We start from the raw sequence: 26621 nt of genomic DNA, 5'->3' as shown, positions 1-26621 counted from the left end.
TCCATGGCAGCCGGCGCTGATTGGTTCGGCCGGCTGCCCTAACCGCGTCATTTCTCCTAGTCTGCATCCTGCAGAACGGAGAGTGGGAGGTGGCTTGGGGGAGTGGCTTGCCCACTGTTGTTAATACTGTCTGTTTGGACAGCCTCAGGCTGTCCAAACAGACAGTATTAACAACAGTGGGCAAGCCACTCCCCCAAGCCACTCCACCCTGCCCTGAGGCTCGAGTAACCAGGAAGTTCTGCTGACTGCTTTTTCGCCGTGCGAGAAGGGCAGGCAGAAACAAATGGTAGTTATAAATAAATAACTACCATTTATTTCTGCCTTCTTCTCGCACGGCGAGAAAGCAGGGGGAGCGGTGCCCAAACGCCCCCATGGAAGAACCGCCACTGTGCCCACCCAGAACACAGAACTCCGTACAGCACTATGTACACTGGAGACACATTGTTTAATGAACACTCAAATTTGATTAACTTAACCACAAATGGATTCCTTCTAGTTGGCATGAAATGGGCATCAAATTATACTGCCATAAAGACAATTACTACAGATATTGGTTAAATGGCCAAGACAGATCAGATGGAGCTGAGTAATGAATGTAGGTTAATACACAGGGAGCAAACACCTCTGATCCCCCTTCTTCCACCTCTTGAAAAAATAGGTGATGCAGTTACATGTGATGATGTGATTGGAGACAGAAGACACCTCCCTATGCTATCAGGACCAAAAGAAAGGAAAGAGGGTGAGCTGAAGTGCAGCCAGGAATGAGTGAGGCAGTTGCTGACTTCACTGCTTCTGCAATGTATGGTAAGAAGCCATGTGAGTAGAAAGGATCAGCCAGCACCCCTGCTTCTAAATGGTATTACTCTCTCACACCATGTTGGTGTTTGACAATAAAGAAATAAGCTATTTCACAATGCTTCCAGCAGGTGACACACTAAAAAAAACTACTGCTAAAGTGGCGCACAGGCTTCTTAAGATCACCTGAAAATAAGGGGCTCCTACAAATCGCAGCACAACACCAAAAAAACTCCCAGGGCATGACTCCTGGTGATTTGCAGCCCAATTCATCAGGGATTGGCGAACACTTACTCCCATCACTAAAGACAGGATAACTGTGGATCTATGGGAAGGACATTTCGATTAAATATTTGCCAGTACACGCTAATTTAATAATAGTAGTAACATTGCTGTAAGCATCGGGGACATAATTCCTAAAATAAAAGAAATAAAGTTTCACAGCTAATAAAATTTAGGTGCACAAGAACCATCATTTGCACGGGCAACTTCACATTTGAATGGTGACAATGAGGAAGGAATATATGTGAGTAAATGCAATGGCCTTTTCTGAGGGGGGATGTTGTCCTAAGAGTGAAAATCATTATTTGCTAACCCTCTTTTGTGCTACATTTTGTACACAGAGACGTACACACGCCACATTCAGGTATGGGGTAATGTGTATACGATGGAGCAATCGTGGATATCCAGAAGTGCTACTAGTATTCTTTTTGAGTTCCAAAAAATAACAGATTTTCTCCACATGCAGGATTGCAACCCCTGCAGTTAGTTTATGACTTAGTTGGTGAAATTGTCCCTAGTGGTATGCGTCAGATTTGTTTCAAGAAAGTATGTCAGCCATATCAGTTAAACACATTGAACATATTCAGAAATTGAGATTTAGAAGAAGAATATGTCATTTTTGTTTCTAATTCCCACTGTGCTGTCATTGTAAACATTAAGAGGGTGGCAGTTCTTACCAGTTGCCATCGCCATTTTGGAATTGCTGAACTGCATAACCAAACTGCTCACTGGGGGGCCCCGAAAATATCTTCGAATCTTTAAGTCCAATGTTGTAGGCTGCAGCACCGTGAAGGAGAATGCCTGAAATAGGGGGAAACAGACTTTAACTGTTATTTCCGCTGTTTTATGTGTCACAAGAATAAAAAAGATAACTTGTAGGTGCATAAATGTCATACGCTTGCAATAAATACACCAAACTAATCATAACATATCATTTTAATACACCAGTAGTGGTGTTTCCTAGCAAGCAGGTCTACCTAAAAGAAATTTAGAAACTTTTTAGATTTAAGTGCATCACAGGAAAATGATTCTTAATGGCACAAGGAAAAGGTCATTCCTATTGATGTTGAATTACTGTAACCGGAATTCATGGTTTAGGAACGCAGGGAGAGCTAAAAAAAAAAAAAGCACACAAATAAATAATGGAAAGAAAAATTGTTGCTCCACGGGGGGACCCAGGGAGAGCCAGGCGCGAGCTGGTCTTTCCCTGGGTGCGTTCGCGCGAGAATCAGGTAAGCAGGTGGGGTTGATTGGGGGGAGGTAATAAAGGGAAGTCAGGCTGGCGGTTGGGCACGGCGTTAGCGGGAGGCAAGGGAAGGGAGGTTCTTTTTGCCCTGCTAGCTTACTGGTAATCTGTCAGGGGGCCATGGAGGAGGCGGCGGAGGTCGGGCGGGCTGTTCAGACGCTTTGCGCCGCTGGGCGCGAGGACCTCAGGCAGCCTGGAGTGCCGGCGGTAGGCGTAGGTTGGTTTGGCCCGCCCCCCCCCCGCAAGGCTGCTGAGGGCGGGCCGCGGGCGGTGCCTGCTTGTGTCACCTGACCCGGACGACGATGACGACGGAGAGGCCGCCATGCCGGCGGCTTTGCAGATGCCGGCCCAGGTTCCCGCAGACTCGGGGCCCCCGCCGGTGACCCGGGCGCCCACCAGCAGGTATGCCTTTGCCTTTGGGAGGTGCTGTATTGCGTGGGGCGCCCGGGGGGAGGCGGGGGCGCTCTGTGGGCCGGCAGGCCCCGAGTTTGGTTGGGTCACCTCCTGGCAAGACCAGGAAGTCTTCTGTTGTTTATGGGGCTCAGCGAGGGCGGAGCCTCGACCCTAAGTGCCTCACCCGGGCCCATGCTCCTGCTCCTTTTACCGGGGGCCCCTTACCCTTCAGTGCCTGGTTTGGCAGGCGGGGCTTCGCCCTATTTGTGGGGATTGGGCAGCGCTACCTGCTGTCTCCCGCCGCCCCTGTGCTGGGGTCAAGCTCCCCAACATTTCCCCAGTAATTTGGCTCATGGCTGCCCAGAATTGACCCCCCCCCCCCCCCTGCACTGCCCATTTTCCCCTCCCGGGCCACCCCCCCCGGCCACTGACTTTTCCCACCGTGGTGATGTGCCCCCCCCTCCGGCCCCCAGTCCCATGGTTTCTGGTTCTGCTGTCCCCCCCCCCCCCTTTGCTTCCCACCAGTCTCAGGCCTCTGGTGGGCGCCCCCTGTTACCAGCCAGGTGCTGTTCCCGGCTCCTCTGGGGAAGCCTGCTGCTCCCCAGGGCGGTTTGACGACCGGGTTGGGTGGTGTCTCTGGGTTGGCGCCGGTTGCTGGGTCCTCGAGGGGTGTTTCCCTTGCCTCTGTGGGGGGGGGAGGTAGTTTTTGCGGATTCTTCTCAGTCTGGTTTGAGCGGCCGCAGTTTTCGAGTTGTTCCTCCGGCTGAGCGGCTGTTGACTGGTTCTTCGGGCTTGGGAGCTGTCCCTACGGCTGTTTCCAGTGGTGGGATCCCGGGAGAGTTATCTGGAGCGGATCTCTCTTCTGGAAGTTTTGCGCGCGCGGAGCTTTCATGATGTCGATTGGCAGTTTTATGATGGGGGAATTGGTGATGGGGCGCTGCCAAGTGGCAGTGCAAAAGTTTCATTTTCTGGGGAAGCTTTCTAGTTGGATGTACAAGATGATGACTTGGAAGGAGGGGAGTTTGAGGGATAAGGGGGTTGGGCTTTTGGCAGCACGGGCCCAGAGGGGTGGGCTGGGGCAACCCCCTGTTTCTAGTATTTTTGCAGGAGTCATGTGCGGCCACGCGGCGGTACGTGAGACAGGGGGAGTAGGCTAGCTGAAATGGATCAGGTGGATGTTCAGCAGAAGTCGGCACAGTTGCCGAGAGGTAAAGATGGTTGGTGGGCCGTGTGGAAACCAAGGGAGAGTCTCCCGGTTAAGAGTACCAGATCAATCGGTACAGGGGATGGGGTTATTGGTGAGCGAGTCGCTCTGGCACCGAGGCTTGAGCGGCCTGTGAGTTTTGAATGTTTCTGATGTGCAACCTACAAGGGATGTTTCTACAGTTGGGGATGGGGTGGCGGTACTCGCGAGGACTAGACCTTCTACAGGGGATCATGTTGTTTTTTCAGAAGCAGTCGGCAAAGTTGCCAAGAGGTAAGGATGGATGGTGGGCTGTGTGGAAACCAAGGGAGAGTCTCCCCGGTTAAGAGTATAAGATTAATTGGTGCGGGGGATGGGATTGTTGGTGAGCGAGTCACTCTGACACTGAGGCTTGAGCGGCCAGTGGTTTTGAATGTTTCTACTATGCAACCTACGGGGGAAGTTTTCTACAGTTGGGGATGGTGTGGCTGTTCCAAACATGGTTACGGAGAATAGTATCCTGCCAAACGATTGCCATGAGAGTGCGCAGTGTGGGGGGGGCGGCATGCTCTCACACAGTGTTTTCACGGACAGCGGGTTGGAGGCCAGGGGAGGGGTTCAGGGGGTAGGTGACAACCTCCGCACTTTGTACATGAGGGCTCCTACTCCTATTAAGCAGCACATTCTGATTTTGTGGTTGGTGTACTATCCTGACTTTGAGGCTGCTGCGACTTTGTTCTGGGGTTTTTCAGGGTTGGGTTTCGGATTGGTTATCAGGGTCCCCGGGTGGGTTGGTGGTCTGACGATCTGAGGTCTGCGAGGGAGTGCCCTCAGGTTTGTGCAGCAGAAGTTGGATGCTAAGGGATCGGATTGCTGGTCCTTTTCTGAGTTGTCCTCTCCCTGATTGGATCGTATCTCCACTGGGGGTGGTCCCAAAAAGGCGGTGGGGGAGTTTTTTCGCCTCATCCATCATCGGTCCTGGCCTGAGGGTGCATCCGTCAACGATTTCATTGCCCAGCTGCCTCAACTGTGCCATATGCTTCAGTGGATGACGCCTTACGGCTCGTTCGCAGGGCAGGCGTTGGGGGTTTTTTGCTGGCAAAGAGTGACATTCAGTCGGCTTTCCGGCTCCTTCCTATCCATCAGTGGGTTTTTTGGGTCTCTTGGGCATGCATTTTGGGGGATGGTTTTTTATGTCAATAAAGTATTACCCATGGGGCTGCTCGGTGTCATGTTCCCTCTTTGAGACCCTCAGTACCTTTCTGCAGTGGCGCTTCATTTTTGTCAGCGGCCACGTCCTGATCTGCCATTACCTTGATGACTTTCTTTTCAGGGGTGGGGGTCAGTCCGGTGCAGTATCAGGCGGCTTTGGCAATCTTTCAGGCTATGACCAGGGTTTTGGGCTTTCCTCTGGCGTCGGTTACGGCCGAAGGTCCCTGTACATCACTGACTTTCTTCGGGATTGAAATTGATACCACGACTATGATGACGCGCTTGCCTGCTGCTACTGTGCGGGAGATGACTGATTTAATACGCTTGGTGTTGGGAGTCCACAAAGTGGGGCTGCGGAAAGTCCAGAAACTTTTGGGGTGCCTCAATTTTGCTTGTCGGGTTGTTCGGGCGGGTAGGACGTTTTTGTCGACGTCTGGGCCTCTCGATGTCCGGCGACGGCATTCCTCATCATTCGTGTGCGCATTATAACTGCTGTCCGTGCTGATTTGAATATCTGGTTGCGTTTCCTGCAAGATTTCAATGGCGTGTCCTTGTTTTTTGCGGATGAGGACATGGTGTGGCAGGTGCAGCTTTTCACGGATGCATCAGGAGCTCACGGCTTCGGCATCTTGGGAAGGTCGTTGGTGCGCGGCTGGCTGGCCAGTGTGCGGGAAAGAACAAGGTCGCAGCATTGCGTTTTTTGGAACTCTTCCCGTTGTTGGTTGCTCTGTGTATCTGGGGGGAGGAATTTCAGATTCGCTCCGTATTGTTTCACGTGGCCTAATATGGCAGTAGTTGACCTTGTTAATAAACAAAGGGCCCGCGATTTGCGGGTACTAAAGCTCCTGCGCGTCTTCATGTTGCGGTGTTTACAAACTGAATATTGTCTTTAGAGCTCAACATGCTCCTGGAGCCATTATTTGTATCGCTGATTCTTTATCTCGCTTTCAAGGGTTCCGTATTCCGCAAATGGGCTCCCGGGGCGGACCTGGAACCAACGGCAATCCCACGGTACGTATGGGACTTGGGGGATTGAGGGTCCACCATTTGGTCGCACATTCCGTAGCTGCCTCTGCACGGCGGAGTCCTTTGAAGGCCTGGCATGAGTTTTTTGCAGTTTGGTGAGGAGATGGCAGGTCCGGTCAGGGCTGGGTTATCTGATGAACACTTTTTATTGCAGTTTGTTTTACATTTAGCGGACAAAGGCCTCCCCCTCACGATCATTTCGGGCAAGTTGGCCGGGGTGTCTTTTTATGGTCAGCTTTGGTGGGGGAGGGATCCGGTTGGGGGGGGGGGGAGTTGTTTCGTAAAGTTCTGAAAGGGTGGGTAGGCTCCGGGCTGGTGGTTAGTAGCTACGGCAGCCGGTGACCTTTGATTTGCTTCAGTTGCTTTTATCGCACTTGGAGGTGTGCTGCTATGATGCGTTGGAGTGCCACAAAATTTCGTTGTGCTTTGTGTGCTTATTCTTTGGGGCATTTCGGGCCCCTGCACTGCTGGGTCTGAGGGGTTGAGTGGGAATGACCGGCAGCGAGGTGGTGGTGGAACATGACAGGGTACGCCTGTGGCGAAGGATGTCCAACATTGATCAGATGGGGAGGGGTAGGTGGGTGTTTCTGGGTGGCAGCGGTGTGTATGCATGCTGCCCTGTGGGGGACTGGGAGGTTTTTTGTGTCTTCTCCTCATTGTATCTCGGGGTACAATTTTTTGTCATGCTGATGGCAGTCCCATCCTTGTTTCTCAGTTGTCAGCTGTCCTCCGCAAGGTTTTGTTGGGCCTGGGAAGGGATCCTTCTCATTTCGGCACCCATTCCTTCAGGTTTTGGCGCGGCGACCGAGGCCGCCAGGTTGGGGTGGGATTGGTCTCAAATTCGTCGTATTGGGCGTTGGCGTTCTAGATGTTGTAAAAGTATGTGAGAAAGTAGTCCGCCTTTGCTTTGCCTGACATCTCTTTCTCCTAGGTATTTGGCCCCCAGTCGCTGGATACACAAGGAGGGTGTGGATCCTGGGGCACTCTTTTGTTAAACGGCTGCTGTAGTCACTGCGCGTCAGCTTTGTGGGAGATCTCTTGGTTTCAGCAGTCTGACACATGAAGTCTCCTGGCATGGCGCAGGGGGCATGCGTTGGGGCGGTCTTTTTCCTGCTTTGGCTTCTATGGTTTCAAAGGGTTGGGGGGGCCCTTCGGATCTACTGGTGCTGCATCTTGGAGGACAAGACTTAGTTTCTCTATCAGGTTTGACTTTGCTAAAGTTAATGAAACATGATCTCGAAGTCATCAAGACCACATGGGTGAGCACCATGGTGATATGGACTGAGTTCGTGCCTCGATTGCAATGGACTGGGGCAAGGAGCTATTCCGCCATGGAGAAGGCAGGACGCAAAGTGAAGAGAACAATACGACGTTTTGTAATCATTTATGTAAATACAGTTTGGCTCATCATAATTGGAAAGTTTCAGAGAAGCATTTATTCTGTGAGGACAGGGTCCATCTATCTACATTAGGCATTTCTTTTTCCTTCTGGAGCTCAGAGATGTAATTGCCACAGTTCTTCAGGTGCAGTTGTGGGGTGCTCCTTCCCTTCCTTCTTTGGGTGGGGCAGGAAAACGCTAAAGGTTTTCCTGGGTGGCGGTTTTTGCTAGTGGGGTGGGCAGCCTGGAGCGGGTTGGCCATCCTGAAGGGTAGCTCGTTGGGTAATCCTGGGGGTATTAGTCAAGAGTTAGTTTCGGGTTCTGTTAGGTAGGGAGTTTAGGCATAATGTGTAGATTGGAATTTTATGATATAATTAAATAATGAATGTGTTCAAGAAATGTATTATGCACCTGTCTTAAAATAAAGTGGCCTTTCTTGCTCCTTGAAGAAGTGTGGACAGTGATTTCTTGCGCGAGGGGGGACCCAGGGAGAGCCAGGCGCGAGCTGGTCTTTCCCTGGGTGCGTTCGCGCGAGAATCAGGTAAGCAGGTGGGGTTGATTGGGGGGAGGTAATAAAGGGAAGTCAGGCTGGCGGTTGGGCACGGCGTTAGCGGGAGGCAAGGGAAGGGAGGTTCTTTTTGCCCCACCCACCCTCCCTTTATTCCTTAGTTAGGTTTTCCTTGGCGGTGCTCTAGGCGCTGCTCTGGTCTTCGGGCCTTGCCACTTTTAGGACAGGTGTCTTTGTTCTTTTAGGAGGCGGTTTTTGCTAGTGGGGTGGGCAGCCTGGAGCGGGTTGGCCATCCTGAAGGGTAGCTCGTTGGGTAATCCTGGGGGTATTAGTCAAGAGTTAGTTTTGGGTTCTGTTAGGTAGGGAGTTTAGGCATAATGTGTAGATTGGAATTTTATGATATAATTAAATAATGAATGTGTTCAAGAAATGTATTATGCACCTGTCTTAAAATAAAGTGGCCTTTCTTGCTCCTTGAAGAAGTGTGGACAGTGATTTCTTGCGCGATACCCTGTTACCAAAGTGGACTTTTTCGGTAGATGTGCACAGGTGATTAAGCAAAAAGCTGTGTACAATGTTAGATAACGGATTGCTGAAGTGGACTGACTCATTACTTCATTCTGTTTGTTTTGGTGGATGGAAGCAAAATTTGGAAGATATTTGAGCTGACAAATGTTCGAAGATGATTGACCAAATGCCCCGCTATCTGTATGTATGTTTGTGCGTTTTGTTTGTAAACGTTTTTAAATTCATGAGGCTGGCGAAACAACTAAAGCTGTCTCTAGGCCAGACCTAAAAATGTCATTTGTCCAGCTGTGATTTTGAAATGTTCAACAGACAGGAAACAAGTTGTGTATTCAAAACTACTAACAAGGCCTTCTGTCAGGCTGCTGACCTGAAGACAGGGAATGTTAGAGTTCAGATATGTTCATGAATCAGTCCTTTTTTTAATGCACTTCATCCTTGCTTAGCCATTAAGTACTCTGGGCTAAAAGCTGAATGCCAACAAGAGCTTCCCACATATTTGAATGACTGTAAGCTCCAATTACGGTTCTTTCATAACAAACACGTCTTTTAGTAGCACCAGCGTCAATGAGGAAATCTTTCGTCTAAACCTGCATCAGCTTTGCAATAATGCACTGTGCACAGTTGTAATAATTTCCACAGGCTCATAACGCATGACTCAGCCGAAAAAAATGTCCAAATTGCACAGAAAGAGTTATATTTTTATTATATTTGGGTTATTTTTAGAATGAGAGAGCAGCTCACAGGAAATCGTTGTAAAACCAATTAATTGTAATACAGAGATCCTTCACGAGCAAGCACATTAGTTGAGTATTTTTAAATAATAGGCAAAAGTTATGCATTTTTAAATAATAGGCAAGCGTCACAAAAGGAAGTACGCTTGTGGATGCGTAGGATTTCCTTCCTCCACGTGTGACTCCACACCCGCTTTACAGTGACCAAGGATTGTTCTGAGCTTTAGAATTTCAGAAGTAGAATGTGTATTATTCGAACACCGATAGCTGATTTTCCTACCTCTACATGTGCAGAGGGAGAGAGACAGCGATGGCCTTGGAATGAGTGACGTGGTGAATTAGACAAAGGCAGTAGTTGGTACATTGAAATGCCTGATGCCCCTGTGATGAGTTTAGTCATTGCAAAGAGTGTTAAACTCGGCAAACTGTCTAGATGAGGCTAACGACTATTATGGCAGGAAGTCAAAGTGGTGTTCGTGTAATTGGTCGAAAGAAAAAAGTTGGACAATAAATTCTGTGGGAAAACCATGGGGCATATTATCAAGGGGGTTTATCTCCGCTTTTTTGGCTTTAAAAGCCAAGAAAGCGGAGATAAAATTATCTCCCTATTACCTAGCTGTCGCTAACACCAGTTAGCGACAGCTAGTAGGAGATAGCGACCATCTTGGGCCCCACTTTGCATGTCAGTGATATTTATCACTAATGACATGCAAAGTGGGCGTGCCAAGATGTTAGCGACTGGAAACAGTCGCTAACATCGCTATCTCCTATTACCAATTTTTGGAGATATTCGCGCTAAGCGCGAATATCTCCAAAAGTTACACGTGCCCTGAGCAGTTCTTAGCCATGTTATCCAATGGGAGATGGATAACATGGCTAAGAGCATTAGCTCGGTAATGCATGAATATCGCTGACCTTTTAGCGATATTCATGCATTGCGGCCGTTTTTTATCGCATTTGCGATAAACCTTGGTAATAACAAGGTTTATCTGCGATAAAAATCGCTGCAGCACAGTGGTACATTTTTATCTCTAATAATTATCGCTATTGCTTGGTAATATGCCCCCAAGTTTTTATGGGTTGCAGCTATCCACCCTTCAGCCCCCACCCCAAAATATATTTGGTATGTTCAACAAGAACACCCTTTTACCTTCCATTCCCATTCATTGTTTTCAGTTTCCCCTCATTTCCCTTTTTAAGGAATGATTGTAATAGCTCATTTTATTTTGTATTACATAAAGTCAATTGAGTCATCATGCAAAGAAAATTGAAAGAAAATGTACGGAGTGGAGTGTTTGAGTTACAGACAATTTGCATGCCTTGGTCAGGGGGGAATATGAGAATTCCTATAAATGCCTTGTTATTTCTTCTGTTACACCAACAAACACAATGACAACACCCCTGTAAGAAAAAGATAATTATTTAACTGCATTTTCCCATAGCACTTACACCTTGATCATAAATGGGAAGTTTAAAAGTGCAGAGTAGAATGGGAAAGGCTTTGTGAATGTAAGTGAATTATTCAGAATGGGCTTGATTAACAAAGGTAAATATGTCCTAGGCTGCAGCATCATGGAGGAGAATGCCTAATATAGTGAGAAACAGACCACAACAGTTTTTTCCGCTGCTTTATGTGTCACAAGAATAAAAAAAGATAGCTTGTAGGTGCATAAACGTGTCGGCCATATCCTTGCAATAGAAACAGCAAATTAACAATAACACACATTTTTAATACAATGGCAGTGGTGTCTCCTAGCATGCAATATATACACACATATATATATATATATAGTTACTGAAAAACCACAGGTTTCGGGGACGCTATAGTAAGTTGGACATTTCACTTGTACAAAACTATAGAAATACGACTGTTATAGTTAGTTGAGCTAACTATAACTATCGCCCCCACAATGTACTGCTGATGACATCACATATAACATCACTCATGACACGATCAGTGACATCACTGATGACGTCACTGATGACATCACTGATTACATCATCCACATGATAATCTGATGCACCTCCTCACACCCTAATATAACCTTTGATACACTCCCTCTAAAATACAGACTGCCATTCCCGAGACCATAGACACACCAATCTGAGTTACTACATACCCACTCATTGATTCCTAGGTTACACACATCCACTTACAACAGAGGTGTAGAAGGAGGCAAGAGAACAGTGCAGACAGAGGTCCCAGCCGGCTCCTCGCCTCCTGTGGGAGCCGGCATTGCTTTTGGACATGGGGAGCTGCTGACATGCAGCTCCCCTTGTGCAAAAGCAATCGGCTTCGCTTCATGGAAGCGAGAGCAGGCTTTCTGCTCTCGCTTCCATGAAGCGAAGCATAGTTTGCGATCACAGGGCGGGAGCCGTGCTCCCACCCTGTCATTGCAAACTGCAATGACCCGGGGGTGGGCACCCCAGGACATTGCTGGAGCCAGCCCTGGGGGGTGGCGGTTCCCTGGGCCATAGAGGGCTCGAGGAAGGGGGCCGTGCGGCCCCCTCCCAATGTGAAACATAGCCCCGGGGAGGTGGTGGTCCCTGGGGCAGTGTGGGGAGAGGCAGGAGCTCCCCCACACTCCTATAATTTAATTGGAGCCATGGGGAGGTGGCAGTCCCCGGGACTTGGGGGCCCGCGAGGCCCCTCCACCCCTGTTAAAGTAAAGCCTCGCGAATCCCGCCAAAAATATTTTTTAAAAAAGTCTTTTTCAGAGCAGACCTAGGGGGTCAGCGTGTTTCTACCCTGCCCCTTTTCTTGTTTTTTAATGTTTTTTCTCCTTTTTTCTTGTGACTCGGTTTTACTGAGTAACAAGATGACTGCCAACACATTTTGATTTGGATTGTTGACAGCCAGTCAGAATGAAGCTCGTGCTTGGGAGGGTTCGCGAATCCTTCTTGGCCACCAGATATTAATATTTTTTATTTTTTTATTTCTCAGGAACTACTGAAATGATTTACACCATTTTAAAAAAGCAATCTTTCTGAACCAAGACCTACCTTTTTGCCCCCGCTTGACGGATCACCCGAAACGTTCAAGATAGGAGCTGACCAGAGCACCCCATTAGTTTTGAAAATTTTGCACAGATTTCTCAAACGGCACCAAAGATATTGGCAAATGAAAAATGCTTTTCCCATGGAAACTTGGGGGCATATTATCAAGACAGGTGATAAAATGATCCCTCTTTTAGCGGCAGAAAACTGCAGTTAAAACGGCGATAATGGGCTTGATGATTTGCTCTTTGGAATTCCAATTCAAGCCCATGTTAGATGCCCTTCACATTTAACATGGGCTTCAATTTGAATTCCATAGAGCATATTATGAAGCTCATTATCGCCGTTTTAGTGGCAGTTTTCTGCCACTAAAACGGCGATAATTTTATCACTTGTCTTGATAATATGCCCCCTGGTCCTAACTATAACTACCGACTGACAGTAGGTAATACATGTAGATATATATATATATATATATATATATATATATATATATATATATATATATATATATATATATATATGTGTGTGCATATATATATATATATATATATATATATATATATATATATATATATATATATATATATATATATATATTCACTGAAAAAAACATAGGTTTTAGGAATGTTATAGTTAACTGGACATTTCACTCATATAAAACCATTGAAATTCCTCTGTTATAGTTAGTTGTACTAACTGTAACTCTCGCGCCCGCAATCCACTGGTGATGATGTCACATATTACATCATTCATGACATGGTCAGTGATATCACTGATGACATCTCAAATGACGTCACTGATGACATCACTGATGACATCATCCAGTGAATGTAGTTTGGATCCATATTTAAATATGTATTATATATAGCAATCTGCATTAAAGAATGAGTGGGTGTATAAGTGTCTAGAAGGACAATTTAGTAGCAGTGTGATTGACTATTTACTTGACTAATTTATAGTGTCTCACTAAATATATTGGATAGTGACTAAACAGTGTGAATATCTGTATTACTTTCTCAATTGTTGTTTAAACTGCTGCACCAGTTAGTTACTAGCTACGTGAAAGTCTATATTAGTTATTGGTTACTTAACTGATTATTTGTATGGGAGAGTGAATCTGTGCGTAGTTCGGTGGGGTGTTTGTGACTGCCCAAAGATGTGTCAATAGTTGATTCAATAGATATATGATGTTAATACTACATGTTATAATACTTGTTAGGGTGAGTGAATATGTATATGGATGTCCTGCTGTGCAAATATATCTCTTAATGGTACATGTCCAAAAAACTAGAATAATAAAAGGCAGTGTATATGACATATGATGTATATAAATAAGTATACATAAGACTCAGTGATTGCATGAGTGACTGTAAAGATAATTGTATACTTGTAATAGTAATTTTATAACACGCTAAGTATGAGTTACTATCTATATCATTAAATAAAGTGGTGTTTGTATAAGTGTGTAGCTTAGTAAATATAAGTATGATCCATTGTTTGCATAAGTGAGCAGGATGACTGCATAACTAAATAAGATGTGTGCTGGTGTGTAATGTCAATATCGGTGTATAAGTATATTTCATAGTGTTCTATTGATCATTGACAGCATGAATGAATGAATCTATAGATAATTGATTACATTTTTTTGTACATCTAAGAATGACTGAATGGGGTTTTAGATACTTGTATTAGTGTGTCAATGGATTCAAATATGGGACTCTATTTTATAGTGAGTGATGAAAGATTATAGTAGTGTATGATGAGGTGTATTTGATTGTCACGTGTATGATGTCATCAGTGATGTCACTGACCATGTCATGAATGATGTAATATATGACATCATCACCAGTGGATTGCGGGCGTGAGAGTTACAGTTAGTACAACTAACTATAACAGAGCAATTTCAATGGTTATGTATGAGTGAAATGTCCAGTTAACTATAACATTCCTAAAACCTATGGTTTTTTCAGTGAATTTCTAAGGTTTTTTAAATGCTAATTCCTAACTATAACCTACCTGAAACCTATGGTTTTTTCAGTGAATTTCAAAGGTTTTTTAAATGATTATTCCTAACTATAACCTGCTTGAAACCTATGTTTTTTTTCAGTGAATTTCAAAGGTTTTTAAAATTACAATGTCTACTTATTATGTTGACCACTTCCACATATTTTCAACCACAAACCAAATCTGCAATGCTACGTAAAAAATCTGGCAATAGTTCCACTTACCACTAACAAATTAACATCAACATTTAACTACTGTAAGAACGTCGAACATGTACTACGTGAATTACATCGAACTCACACCCATGTTTAAAGGGCAATATGTCTTAGAGATTGTAATTATACACTTCCGACACCCAACAAAATCACAATACTCAGTGCCACTACAACCACCCCCACGGACCCCTCCCCTCTACTACCTCAGAGGCAACATAAAACAGGACAACGGACCTTTCCAAAATAATATATCCCCTCAGCAGCACACTAGCTCAATCTACAAAGATGTGGCAACCAAGTATGTATAAGTGAAAAAACTCGAACATCAACAATAATAAACACACGCTAAGACTACTGGTAAAATACTATACACAATTCACTATAGAAATCAAAAACTTTTCAGTGTGTACATATACCATTGATTTATGTAGTGTACTGAATAGTGGACACAACCATATTATCTCAGACACTAGGGAATATTTCGGTCATGTAGCTGTGTTCACCCCCCTCCTTTGAAACAGAAGCAGAGTGGGCTAGTCCAACGTAAGCAACGTCAACGTACGACTATAAATAATTAGGCTACGCCTTGGGTATGGTTCACTTCTGCAAAGAGAAGAGACTGTGGCGCAGCGAAGGTCCCCACCCTGCCACGTGGCTGCCGCCATGACCACGTGCCTCCTCGATACAGGCCGATGGCGAACTCAGTGCCACAGCACCGCAGACTTATGTCTGTATCGACTAGTGGTTTCCATCAACACTGCGGACAGCAGGGTTCACAACTTGAATTCAACTTTGGATCTAAATTTGTCTTCAGTATCTGTGCTGAGAAATGCCTACAATCTATTCTGTGGTCAGTAGAGTTGAAAACTTGATACCAGGATAATACAGCTTTGCATCAACACTACGGACAGCATTGAAACCAGCCTTGCTTTATTTAAGGCAGAGACAATTGTACTGTGTCCTCAGATTTTGTTAACTGTGCAAAATAGCATTCATCGATCTTTGTGTCGACTACTGCCTTCAATCTACACTGCGTACAACAGGTTTCTCAACTTCAATTCAGCTTTGCATCAACACTACGGACAGAATTGAATCCAGTCTTGCTTTATTTAAGGCAGACACAATTGTACTGTGTCCTCAGATTCTGTGACAAAATATGTAAGGCAAAGATTATTTTCTTAAAGGATGCCACAAAAAACCTTCCTCAATGACTGTAGTGAGTTCTGCTTTCAAATGTACACTGCGATCAAAAGAGTTTACTGCTTGATATCAGTGCTGCATAAGCACTACAGACAGCATTAAATTCAGCCTCGATTTATTTAAAGCAGAGAAAAAAAATAGTGCTGTTGCACTGCTAGTATGTGCAAGCACCTTCAATAGCTGCATCATGTGAACTATGATAACAAACAATGTACAAGTTTGCCCCAAAATGTACCTCCACCACCAGCAATACCAAGTACTTCTGGGGTATCAGCCTCAACATCACCACCAGACTTACATCGCCAAATTTGTGAAAGTTACAATGCACTACGTAAAGAGGAATCGTGTAATTTGTTATGAGAAACAATCATCGCAGGGTGAGCGCACAATAAACACCAGACGTACCACTAACTCAGTAGACTGTAAATAATTGCCACGTGCCCTTGTTAAGGCAAAATTCAATAGTCAAAACACATTTTTACCAGTGCGGTCTGCCTGAACCACTCATCATCGAAGGCTCCACACAAACTGCCCTACGTCAGTCCACCAAACTCATGAACTCTTTATGATAGAATCTTATGTGTATTATTTCACATACAATGCTCCTACTTTGTACAACAGAAGTCATAAACCATTTATGATTAAATATCTGTATATGATATCATGATTACTATTCTCTTCCTTACCAACAACAACGTAATAAAATGGAGTCGAGCACACGTGCCCGTGACCACTTCAACTATCTATCTGTGTCTGTGTATTTATTTTGTTTGTAAAATGCTGCTCCTCCGCCCTACCCGCAACATTCTATTTGGAATAACTTTTGCGTCGATTGATGAATCTTCTTGAAATTTTCCAAACTTTTGCCCAGCTCAGTTCCGCTCCTTCCCTGAAAGTTTGGGGGTGATTGGTGAAGCAGGGGCCGAGGAAAAAAGGGGGTCCCGAAACGTTTTTTCCCACATGCAATTTCCCATAGGATCTTTACTACGGCTACAGCCCGAACGGATGAACGGAATTACAGCAACTTTGGCAGAGAGGTAGTCCTCAGCTCCAACTTGTGCCTTTTGCTAATCTGGTGTCAATCTGTTCAGTAGTTTCTTTAAAAATTGGGGTTAACGTCATTTATATATAAATCTATGGGAGTGGTGGATCCGCGGATTGGGGCGAGTATTGGCCTCGTAGGATAAGCGCATCGTCCCGATCACACAGTCAATTCTAATTGGCTGTCAAGCTGTTGTAAACATTCGAAACCAGCCACTCTGGGAGTGGCCGGTTACATAGGGCATTTGTTGCAACACTAGACAATGTCCAGCAGATGACTACAGATGTAATCTATCTAATGCTAGTGAATTACACAAATTAAAATTTCCCGCCCAAACAGAGAGAGCATCAGCCTGCTCAAAAAGGTAAGCCCTTAATTTGTTTAAGTATTCCAGCCGTGCTGATGTATGATGCATATATATTGCCCATCGTCATGGGTTTGCTGTCAAGGATACCGCTTACTATGTTGAACCTACCCTCTCAGTCTGTCTCAATGTGGTTTACACTGCTTGCCAATCCTGATTTAATCCATATCAAGGGTCTGTGGGCATATGAAAAGTACATTCCGTAGAATACTTGACCCCTCCATCTTTCATGCCATTCAATTGGTTAAGTATGTCTCTTGCAGACATGCAACGTCAATACGGCGTTGTTGCATGTAGGAATATATGCTATGTCTTCTCATCATGTTACTTATTCCCATAATGTTCTAGTTCAATATCATATATCTATTTGTAGACATCTCTGGTGCTTAGTGTAGTGTCTTCTTAGTGTTCCACAGGTGTGACCTCCAGCCCAAATAGCAGAGTGTATCTTGCACATACACCCATTTGGAGGAACTCACTCTGTTACCAAACTCTTCAACATAAAACACAACTATCCCTAGAGGGTCAGAGACTTTGTTTTCTGCTATCTCCTGCTAGATTTCCGAATTCTAGGGTGGGGGATTTAGGATGCTTTTCTATGCTATCTATTTGCCTATTCTCTGACCTTCCGAGGGTCTGTAAAGAACTGAGATTATTTTCCATTTGTCTACATGTTAAGTTCAGTACGTGCAAGGCATATTTAACCTTGCAGGAATTATTCCACTGCTGCTGGACAGCGGTCGTGTAGTCCAGGAATAGAGAGTCCCTTGATTTTTTTGGGGAGGCCGATAATTCTCACATTGCTCCGTCTGGAATAAATCTCTGAGTCCTTCATCCTGTACTCCAAGAAGCAAACTTGTTCTACCATGTTGTATACCTGCTTCTGCAGTTGGTTCTACTTTGGTGAGAGTAAGCTCATTGTCTTTCATTCTGTCTGACAGTTTATCTTGATTGGTGCACAGAAGGCACAGGCCAGTGGCAACAGCGTCTATTTGAAGATCAACCATTATTACACATGCCTTTAGCTCATTTGTGTTACACCGCAATGACCTTTACAATGCATCGTATTACACTGTGGTACTTCAACATACCTTGGCCATGGTAATGACTGATATTTATATATATATATATATATATATATATATATATATATATATATATATACAACGCTCTGTTTCCCTGCCGTTTGGAAGACGGGTCACTCGCGAGTGGGTGCAGTCTGCGGCGGCGGGGCCCCGCACTAGTATCGCGCTCAATTTCCTCAGAGATTTGTTCGAAAATCAGCACTCGTAGACAGAAGGGTAATGCCTTTCCTCGGGTTTATTGTTACAGTGTCAACAGACGCGTTTCAGCTACAAGCCTTCGTCAGTGTTGTCAACGCGCGCCTGGCAACCAAAACATTTAAAGGGATGTCATGTGACCCTATTAACATTAGAAGAAGGACTGGTACGTTATGGGTCGCGCCATCTTGGAATGTGCAAGTGCTATGATAGCATGTATGCCATTCCATACTTTGCGTAGCATATAGCCGTGTATCGGCCATACATCCTAGTGTAGGGGTTTTAATACTTGCCTGTGTTATTTGCCATCCATAATATTTTATATTAAAGATTAACATTTACCGATGAAAACATTCGTAAGTCTTTGTGTTGCCGTGTATCGGCAGGTCACCCCATAATGGGGATTCTTATAGATGACTGGCAAGCCCCTGTATCTAGGATGAAAGAGGGGGGCACCACCCAATTACGACCCAGTCTTGGACTATGTCTATGCTTGCCGCGCTTGAAAAAAATATAATAATAATAAAGCAATACATCCCTCAGTAGCTTGTACCCGTTCTTATACTGATGCATGACATCCAATTCAGCACTGAGGTTTAAATCAAGAATAGTGAAACTAAGTAACATTTACATGGAAAATAAGTTCATACATATTTTTCTTCATATCCCAATATGTCTTTAGAATTCAAGCTAGATTGGGTTTAAATCATCAGTTCTAGTCAGGGATATTCGTCATCCTTTCTCCATAAGATCTCCATTATAACCCTGACATTCGATTAATGCCCGTCTAGCGTCATTCAGTTCTTCCAATCGATATTATTGTTTGCCCAGATGTACTGCGAGTTCTTCCCCACTGTTCAGCCCCAGTGGTGCCTTGGTCATCATATCGATTATGTACCTCGATTCAAGGCGTCTGAGCTGTTTCAGCCTATCGCCTCCCCTGATGTTTGCTGGAATGAAATCAAGGCCAAAGTATTGAAGTTTTTTCCTATCCTTATTGTGTTTTTCACAAAAGTGTCTTGCAACCGGATAGGCTGGATCCACTCTTTCAATGGCACGCTGATGCTCCAGAATTCTGATCTTCAGGGGGTGAATTGTGCTGCCCACATATCGAAGGCCGCATGGACAGACAAGGCAGTATACCGCATAAGATGTGCTACATGTGAGAAATTTCTTGATGGGTCTACTCATCTCCGCCCCTGCCACCCAATACGATAAGATCCTTCTACTCCCTGCGCAGGCTTTACATTTGCCGCATGGGAAGAACCCCTTCATTTCCGCCAGTCCACCAGCTTTTGGTTTCTTTTTTTCATAGTGGCTCTTCACCAAGTTGTCTTTCAGTGACCGTGCTTTGCGGAAAGTTATCAAGGGTTTAGGAGGGATATCCTCTTTGATTACTGGATCCGTCAGGAGTACATGCCAGTTTTTTGCGAAGATTCTTCTCAGATTTTGTGACTCAGTGCAATAGGGTGTGATCATCCTGAATTTTCCACCGGTATCTGTCTCCTTATTCGCTTTTGGCTGTAGTAGGGTTCCTCTCGGTATTTTCCTTACTCTTGTTAGAGTTTTAGTAAGTGCCTGAGTGTTGTACCCTCTCACAGTAAATCTTTCAATACAGTCTTTTGCTGCCACTTCGAAGTCCTCATTCCTGCTACTGTTCCTTTTCAGCCTCAGTAGCTCCCCATACGGGATACTTTGGATGAGTTTTGTTGGATGATTGCTGTTTGCCATCAGCGTGGAGTTTCCGGCCGTTGGTTTCCGGTAGAGTGAGGTGTGCAGTTTGCCTTCACTCACAAACACTCTCAGATCGAGATAGTCCGCTGCCATCGGACTTACCGTCCCAGAGAAGTGCAAGTTACAGGTGTTGCTGTTCAGGACCTCGGTATACTGATGGGCCGTCTCCATCGTCCCCTGCCACACGATGAAGAGGTCATCAATATACCGGTACCACCTCACCACTCTGCCTGCCACCTGTTCGCCTTTCTCAAGTGCCATGGGCACTCGCTCCTCCCACCAGCCCACGAATAAATTCGCGTAGCTGGGAGCAAAGCAAGTGCCCATCGCAGTCCCAGACACCTGAGAGTACAGTTGGTCATCGAACAGGAAGATGTTATTGGCAAGGCAGAATTCAACAAACTCCAAGAGCATACAGTTGTGCAGTGCATATCTTGCCGGTCTTTTGTTCAAAAAGTGTTCAATCGCGGTTAGCCCCAGTTCGTGCTTGATGTTGGTATATAAACTGGTAATGTCCAATACCATTATCAGATATGTGGGGTCCCAGACAAGATCCTCTATTTTGCCTAGAAAGTCCTTAGTATCTTTTATATGCGATTTCAGTTCCGTCACCAGGGGATAAAGGTAACTGTCGATAAACTTCGACATGTTTTCTGTTAGCCCTTGGATTGAAGATACAATTGGCCTCCCTGGTGGTTCAGTGGCATTCTTATGCAGCTTTGGTAAGTGATAAAATGTCGGTATAGTCGGGTTATTGCTCCGTAGAAAGATGTTTTCATCGCTCCCCAACATTGATCTCTTATACCATTTGTTCACTAATTCTTCATATTGCATGATGCTCTCTTTGTATTTGTCCATCTCAATCTTGTGGTAGTAATTACTGTCTGAGAGTTGTCTGACTGCTTCCTTATGATAGTATTCCCGGGTTAATAACACGACATTACCTCCCTTGTCAGAGGGCTTTATAATAATATCGTCGTCTTCCTGCAGGGCTTTAAGTGCTTTTCTTTCTTGTGTAGTTAAATTATCCTTCCAATTGGATTTTCGGTTTCTTTGGTTCCCCCTCAAAACCACCAGATCTTTGAGTACCGTTTCCGAGAATGCATCAATTGCATCCCACGGCATTACTGGACAAAAGGTTGAGGCTGTTTTGAAGGTGCTTTCCTCCCTTTCTTGTTCAATGTTATGCTGCTTAGCTTTTTCAATTATTGTTTCGTGCTGTGTTGATTGCTCAAGTCTCAGATTTTCCAGAGTGTCAATGCCCCTTATATCATCACATGATAATGTGTCCGTGGCTGTCATTCTTTTAGTAGTTACTGCAGGACCTTTGGTTGCTGCTCTTAGTTTATGGTACTTGTGCAGCTTCAGTTTTCTAATAAAACTGTATAGGTCGATCCTGGTTTGGGTGTATTCGTTCTTATTATTGGGGCAGAAACTCAGGCCCAAACTTAGAAGTTGTTCTTCCGGTTTAGTTAAATGTCTCTGAGTGAGATTCACCACAGTGAGGCTGTCTTTTGAACTTAGCGTTTGTGGGTCTTTTTCTTGCCTCTCCACGTTTGCCCTCTTCCTCTTCCGGCCGCCTCCGGCCCTGCGGGTCCTTCGTTTGGTTTTTCTGGTGGTTTCACCTTGCCTCCACGCAGCCAAGCCTGGCGTATCACATCGCATTCGCGGTGAAAAAGGGGAGGCGAGGGAGGTTGACCGCCTTTCGCCTTTTCTGATGCTGGTCTTCTTGGGTTGCTCCCCGCCGCTTCGTTGTCCGTTACATCTGATTCTGATGTGACTTCTGGTGAGACTGTTCCCAGAGTCTGTTTGCGTATTACCTCCTTTCTGGGTGCATCATATTTCCTTGCGAAGGTTAGCACTCTCCCCTGCAGGTAGTCACTCTCATCTCTAGCATATTTCTCTTGTTTTCTGGTTTTAATTTTTTCTTCGTACTTAGTTAATCTACTCTTCATCTGTTCCCTCAGTGCCGCTATTGTGTCCGCATCTCCTTCTTTCTGGATTTCGTCCTCTGTTAGTGTTATTTCCGCTAGAGCTTTTCGTCGATCGCTCCAAGCGTACTTGACCAGTATGTGTAGTGTACCTTCACAGTAATTAGCAGTGTGTTCCGCCCAGTCAGTTAATAGCTGAGGGTCAGGGTTCTCATAAGACGGGATGGTGTAAACCCTTAATCCTCTGGGAACCCGCTTGTCGTCAATGTAGCTCTGTAGGCTTGTTGCTTCCCACCATTTGCGCACCTCGCGCTCATACAGTCTTTCTAACTTTGTGAGGAGTTCATCCAGTTTAGTTCTTGCCTTAGATACCGGCGGATGCGTGCTACTGTTTGCGGTTACATTGTCCTGCTTCTTGAACATCCCCTTAGCTGCATCTCTGCGCGCGTCTTCACAGTACATATCCTGTGATAACTTTAATTTCTTCTGACACTGTGCTCCAGGCAGGCATCTACCCCAACCTTGTCTACTGTCACTCTGCCGCTTATGCTCCGCTACTGCAAAGATTCAAATGCGCTCACCTCGATACTTGCATGGAAGATTTTCGGTCGCATACGTCGCATACCGTTTCAGGTCCTTGCTTCGACCCGCGTCCTCCTCAGATCCAAGTAGTCACGCTGTAGCGGGTGCGGCGGTGCCCATCCAATAATATACAACGCTCTGTTTCCCTGCCGTTTGGAAGACGGGTCACACTGACGAAGGCTTGTAGCTGAAACGCGTCTGTTGACACTGTAACAATAAACCCGAGGAAAGGCATTACCCTTCTGTCTACGAGTGCTGATTTTCGAACAAATCTCTGAGGAAATTGAGCGCGATATATATATATATATATATATATATATATATATATATATATATATATAAGTAGGGACCCCTGGGCAGTTCCAACGTTTTGGGTGGAGAAAGCTCCTTCATATTGCACACTCTATAACACCACCAACACTCTTAACTGCTCACCTCAAATCTCTCCCTGGGCCAGCACCTGAAAAAAGGGCCGAGAGAGAGGCCTCCTCTGCATTAGCAATGTGCATTGCCTGCTTCATCCCCCCTCGGTCCTCTGACTCTGGACTTAGCAGGGTAGCAACAGGGGATTGTATGTAAACATGGGACTCCAGGGAGCGGAGAGACGGTGGGGCTTAATTCGGCTGCAGGAGGACTGCTCTGTGACATGGATGCCGGAGGATTCTTAGCAGTGGCCTGGGAGGTCGTAGGAGTCACTGCTTGCTGCATTGTTGTCAGACCGCGCCCCTTTTTGCTTCATTTTATATTTGTCTCATATCTTTATCATTGCTTGACTGAAGTGAACCAATCTATTATGCTAGCTATTGTAACGATATAGCTTTAGTTTTAAGATTCTTATACAAATATTTAGTGTAATCTATATTTTGTTTGCTTATTTTCTTCTCTCACTTTTTTTCTTCTTTCTGACATTTGCCCCTTTTATTGTAGTGTTTTTGAACTCTTTTTTTCTTCATTTTTGATTCCTACTTGTTTCCTTTGTATAGTGTAAGGTATCATAAATTTTTTTTATTTTACAGAATGTTTTATGACTACTTAATATTATTGTCTGTCTCTGTGGCATGTTATAGCTTATTTGGCTTCCTATAGGTTTATATGTGTGTGCTTTTATTACTGAAGTGGAGCAGAGAGTGATATTAAGGACTGAGTAGACAGTAATCCAATGTATTGTACCTGATAGTGCTAAGATAAACCCATTCAAATGAATGCTTTTAAGTCCTTTTATTTACATTGGGTATTAAGAAGCGCACCTTATACCCATGCGCCTCTTGGCACTGTAGAGAAGGTAAGAAAGCTCTTAAAACATAGGGCCTCATTTATGAGAAATGACGCATCGCTGCGTGAAAGCAGCGATGCGTCACTTCTCAGTGCGCACTCCTTGCGACATGATTGATGCATCATATTTACAGTATGACGCATCATGTCGCAAGGAGTTACAGATACGTCAGTATTTCTGACGTATCTGTAAGCGCAAAAGTCACGCATTGCTGGGGTGTGTCACTAAAGTGACGCAACTCCAGCAATGCGTCCTTTCACATGGGGAAAGCCCCATGTGAAAGGGCTTACGCCTGCTGTGAGGCAGGCGCAAGATTTTGACGCAACAGCGTCCTAAAAGTGACGCAGTGAAATCTCATACTGATACCAAACATGGGTTTCACACTAATTGGCAATGAATTTCTGAATTAGTTATGAAGTCACACGTGTATTTCTCTGAAATGATCACCACCCAACACTATGGGAAGTGTTAATCACCGTGCAATCCTTACTGCTAGTACACATTTTAAAGCATATCAGCAGGAAACAGGCCTTGCATATTTATACACCAGAAATTTCCTCAAATGTTTGTACGAAGAAATTGTATATCCTTGACTAGCGGATGCTGCTAATGTCAGTTTGCAAAAGTATATACGAAACACTCGAGCAGTTAAAACGTAACCGAGCCTTCACCTACGCCTGGCAACTACATCACACTGACACGTCCTAGACTGTCCAAAACATGCATTTGATTATTTGATGGTTTTGTTAGGGTGTGGACCAAGCTATGTAGAACGAAATTTCTTTGCTCATAGTAATGAGTTGCTTGAATTTTCCTATCAGCCTTGGGAGAGCCAAATATGAGTTCCGGCTGGTAATTTCAGCGATAAAATGGTACTAAACATTGGCTGCTGCAACAGAAAAGCCTCATTCCAAGTTTATTTTTTTCTATCCCGGGGGAAGGGAGTAGCATACAATGCTCCTCAGTGGCGTAAACCAAAGTGATGGGGACCTGCAGAATATGATGAGGGGCCCCTAAGTCTCCCATAACTCACAGATATTTATTGACCTGGGCTGAATCGGTCCACATTCGAAGGGCTGGGGGGCGCCTGGATATTAGAGGGACATCCTGTACCACAGGGCTGTAGGGGCCTCTGTTACGTCTCTGATGCTCCCGGAGCTACAAAAAAACCTCCCCCTTCTTTTCCGTATTTCCTCAACCTTCTCCTTCATGTTCCACCCCACCCACAGGCCAACACGTTCATTTTACACCTGCTCAGAGTAGGTGGTAAAAGTATGCAGTAAAACCCCATGGATTATTGGATTCCGTGTGAATTTACGACCAGACCAGCTGGTCCCATGTGGTAATTCCCCATTCATTGAGGTCTTACTTTTAATTATGTGGTCCTGAGGTGATCTTTGAGGGCAGTACTCAGTACCATGGGACCTAGGATCAGGGCCTTGCTGTCATGCATGAGTGATCATTGCATTGTTGCTAGTACCTGCTCCACAACCATTATTTCATCCTTCCTTAAAGCAGCACAATAAATAGGTTACCTCGCATTGCTAAGCACTGTAGGAAGCCATAGATTGAGTATGACAGTAAGAATAGGCGGGGCTATAATGAAGGATGTCATTCCTAGAGGCTCCCTGACAAGGGATCGCATTGGAAACAGGACACATCTACACGACCAGGAGGGACCTGTTGAATTAGAACTGAAGCACTGTTGAGGTTGTGTCAAGGTAATCTCCCAAGAGACCACATTTCCATTGTAGCTGCCACCTTCACCACTGGAGAACAGTCCTTTTCAACTTTCATGTTCAAGAGATGTGGTTGTAGGTGGGATGGTGCTTGCTTGTCCACTGCATTTGAACATTTGCAATGGGTGAAGCTGATATTTATGAACAATGAATCAGACTCTTGATGAAATTGGAAGCCAGTGCAGGATCCGAACGATGTGGTCAATGCCCAACATCATAATGCCAGTGTCCATTCTGCCCTTTAAAGGGACCTACTGTGGAATTCAAAAGTCTTCTGCATAGGGTATTGCTACATTCAATTGACTATGCGCAGTTTGTATTTGTAGTGAGAACACATTTTGCTTATACATGGTCTTGTGGAGAGGGAACAATCAATTGAGAATCAGCCAGGTGATGTTTTGGAAGATGGTTTTATAAATAATTGAGCTGATCATACACACAATTTCCAAGTATGAGAATTGCAGTGGGGAGGTCTCAGCTTCCATTCTATTGAGTGCGTGCTAATGATATGGGGAATCAGAACACTTATTGTAAAAGAACTTAAAGATACATGAGTTTGTACTGTATCTTACATAGGCAATCAATATTACGTTTAGCAATATATTATGGTCACCAACATTGCTTTTTTCATTCTTTGATTATCTGAATTTTGAGACAGTTCATTTAGACAATTGCGTGTTTGCTGTGGCCAAGGTTACATACATCACTCGATATGGCCATTTATCACTTTACTGCATTCAGGCTACTAAGAGGAACCTATCCGCTTTTATGTTCAAGGTCGCTGACCTCAAATTTGAGGTGTACAACAGTGGTGTTGGTGTGCTTTTAGTGTTAGACCTGTCATCTTTCTTCAATCACTCCATCCTTCAACATTGATTAACAATAGTAGGCATCAGGGGTCGAGAGTAGAATCCATTTCATGATTTTTCTTTGACTGGTTTCAAGTCATTAGCTAAGCCACCTTTGACTTTTGA

At 44.8% G+C, this 26621-nt stretch overlaps 1 protein-coding gene across 1 annotated transcript in view; it reads right to left on the bottom strand.

Annotated features, from left to right (window-relative positions):
• Positions 1–26621, bottom strand: part of ITGA2 (integrin subunit alpha 2) — a 683385-nt gene that overhangs the window by 452852 nt on the left and 203912 nt on the right. The window contains exon 2 of the mRNA XM_078675061.1: positions 1755–1878. Within this exon, the coding sequence (XP_078531187.1) occupies positions 1755–1878 (124 nt within the window). The remainder of the gene's footprint in view (positions 1–1754; positions 1879–26621) is intronic.

Source organism: Lissotriton helveticus, chromosome 2_1 (genome assembly GCF_964261635.1).
Source record: "Lissotriton helveticus chromosome 2_1, aLisHel1.1, whole genome shotgun sequence".
NCBI lineage: Eukaryota > Metazoa > Chordata > Amphibia > Caudata > Salamandridae > Lissotriton > Lissotriton helveticus.
The sequence above is the reverse complement of the archived record's forward strand: the minus strand, read 5'-3'. Positions and strand labels throughout refer to the sequence as shown.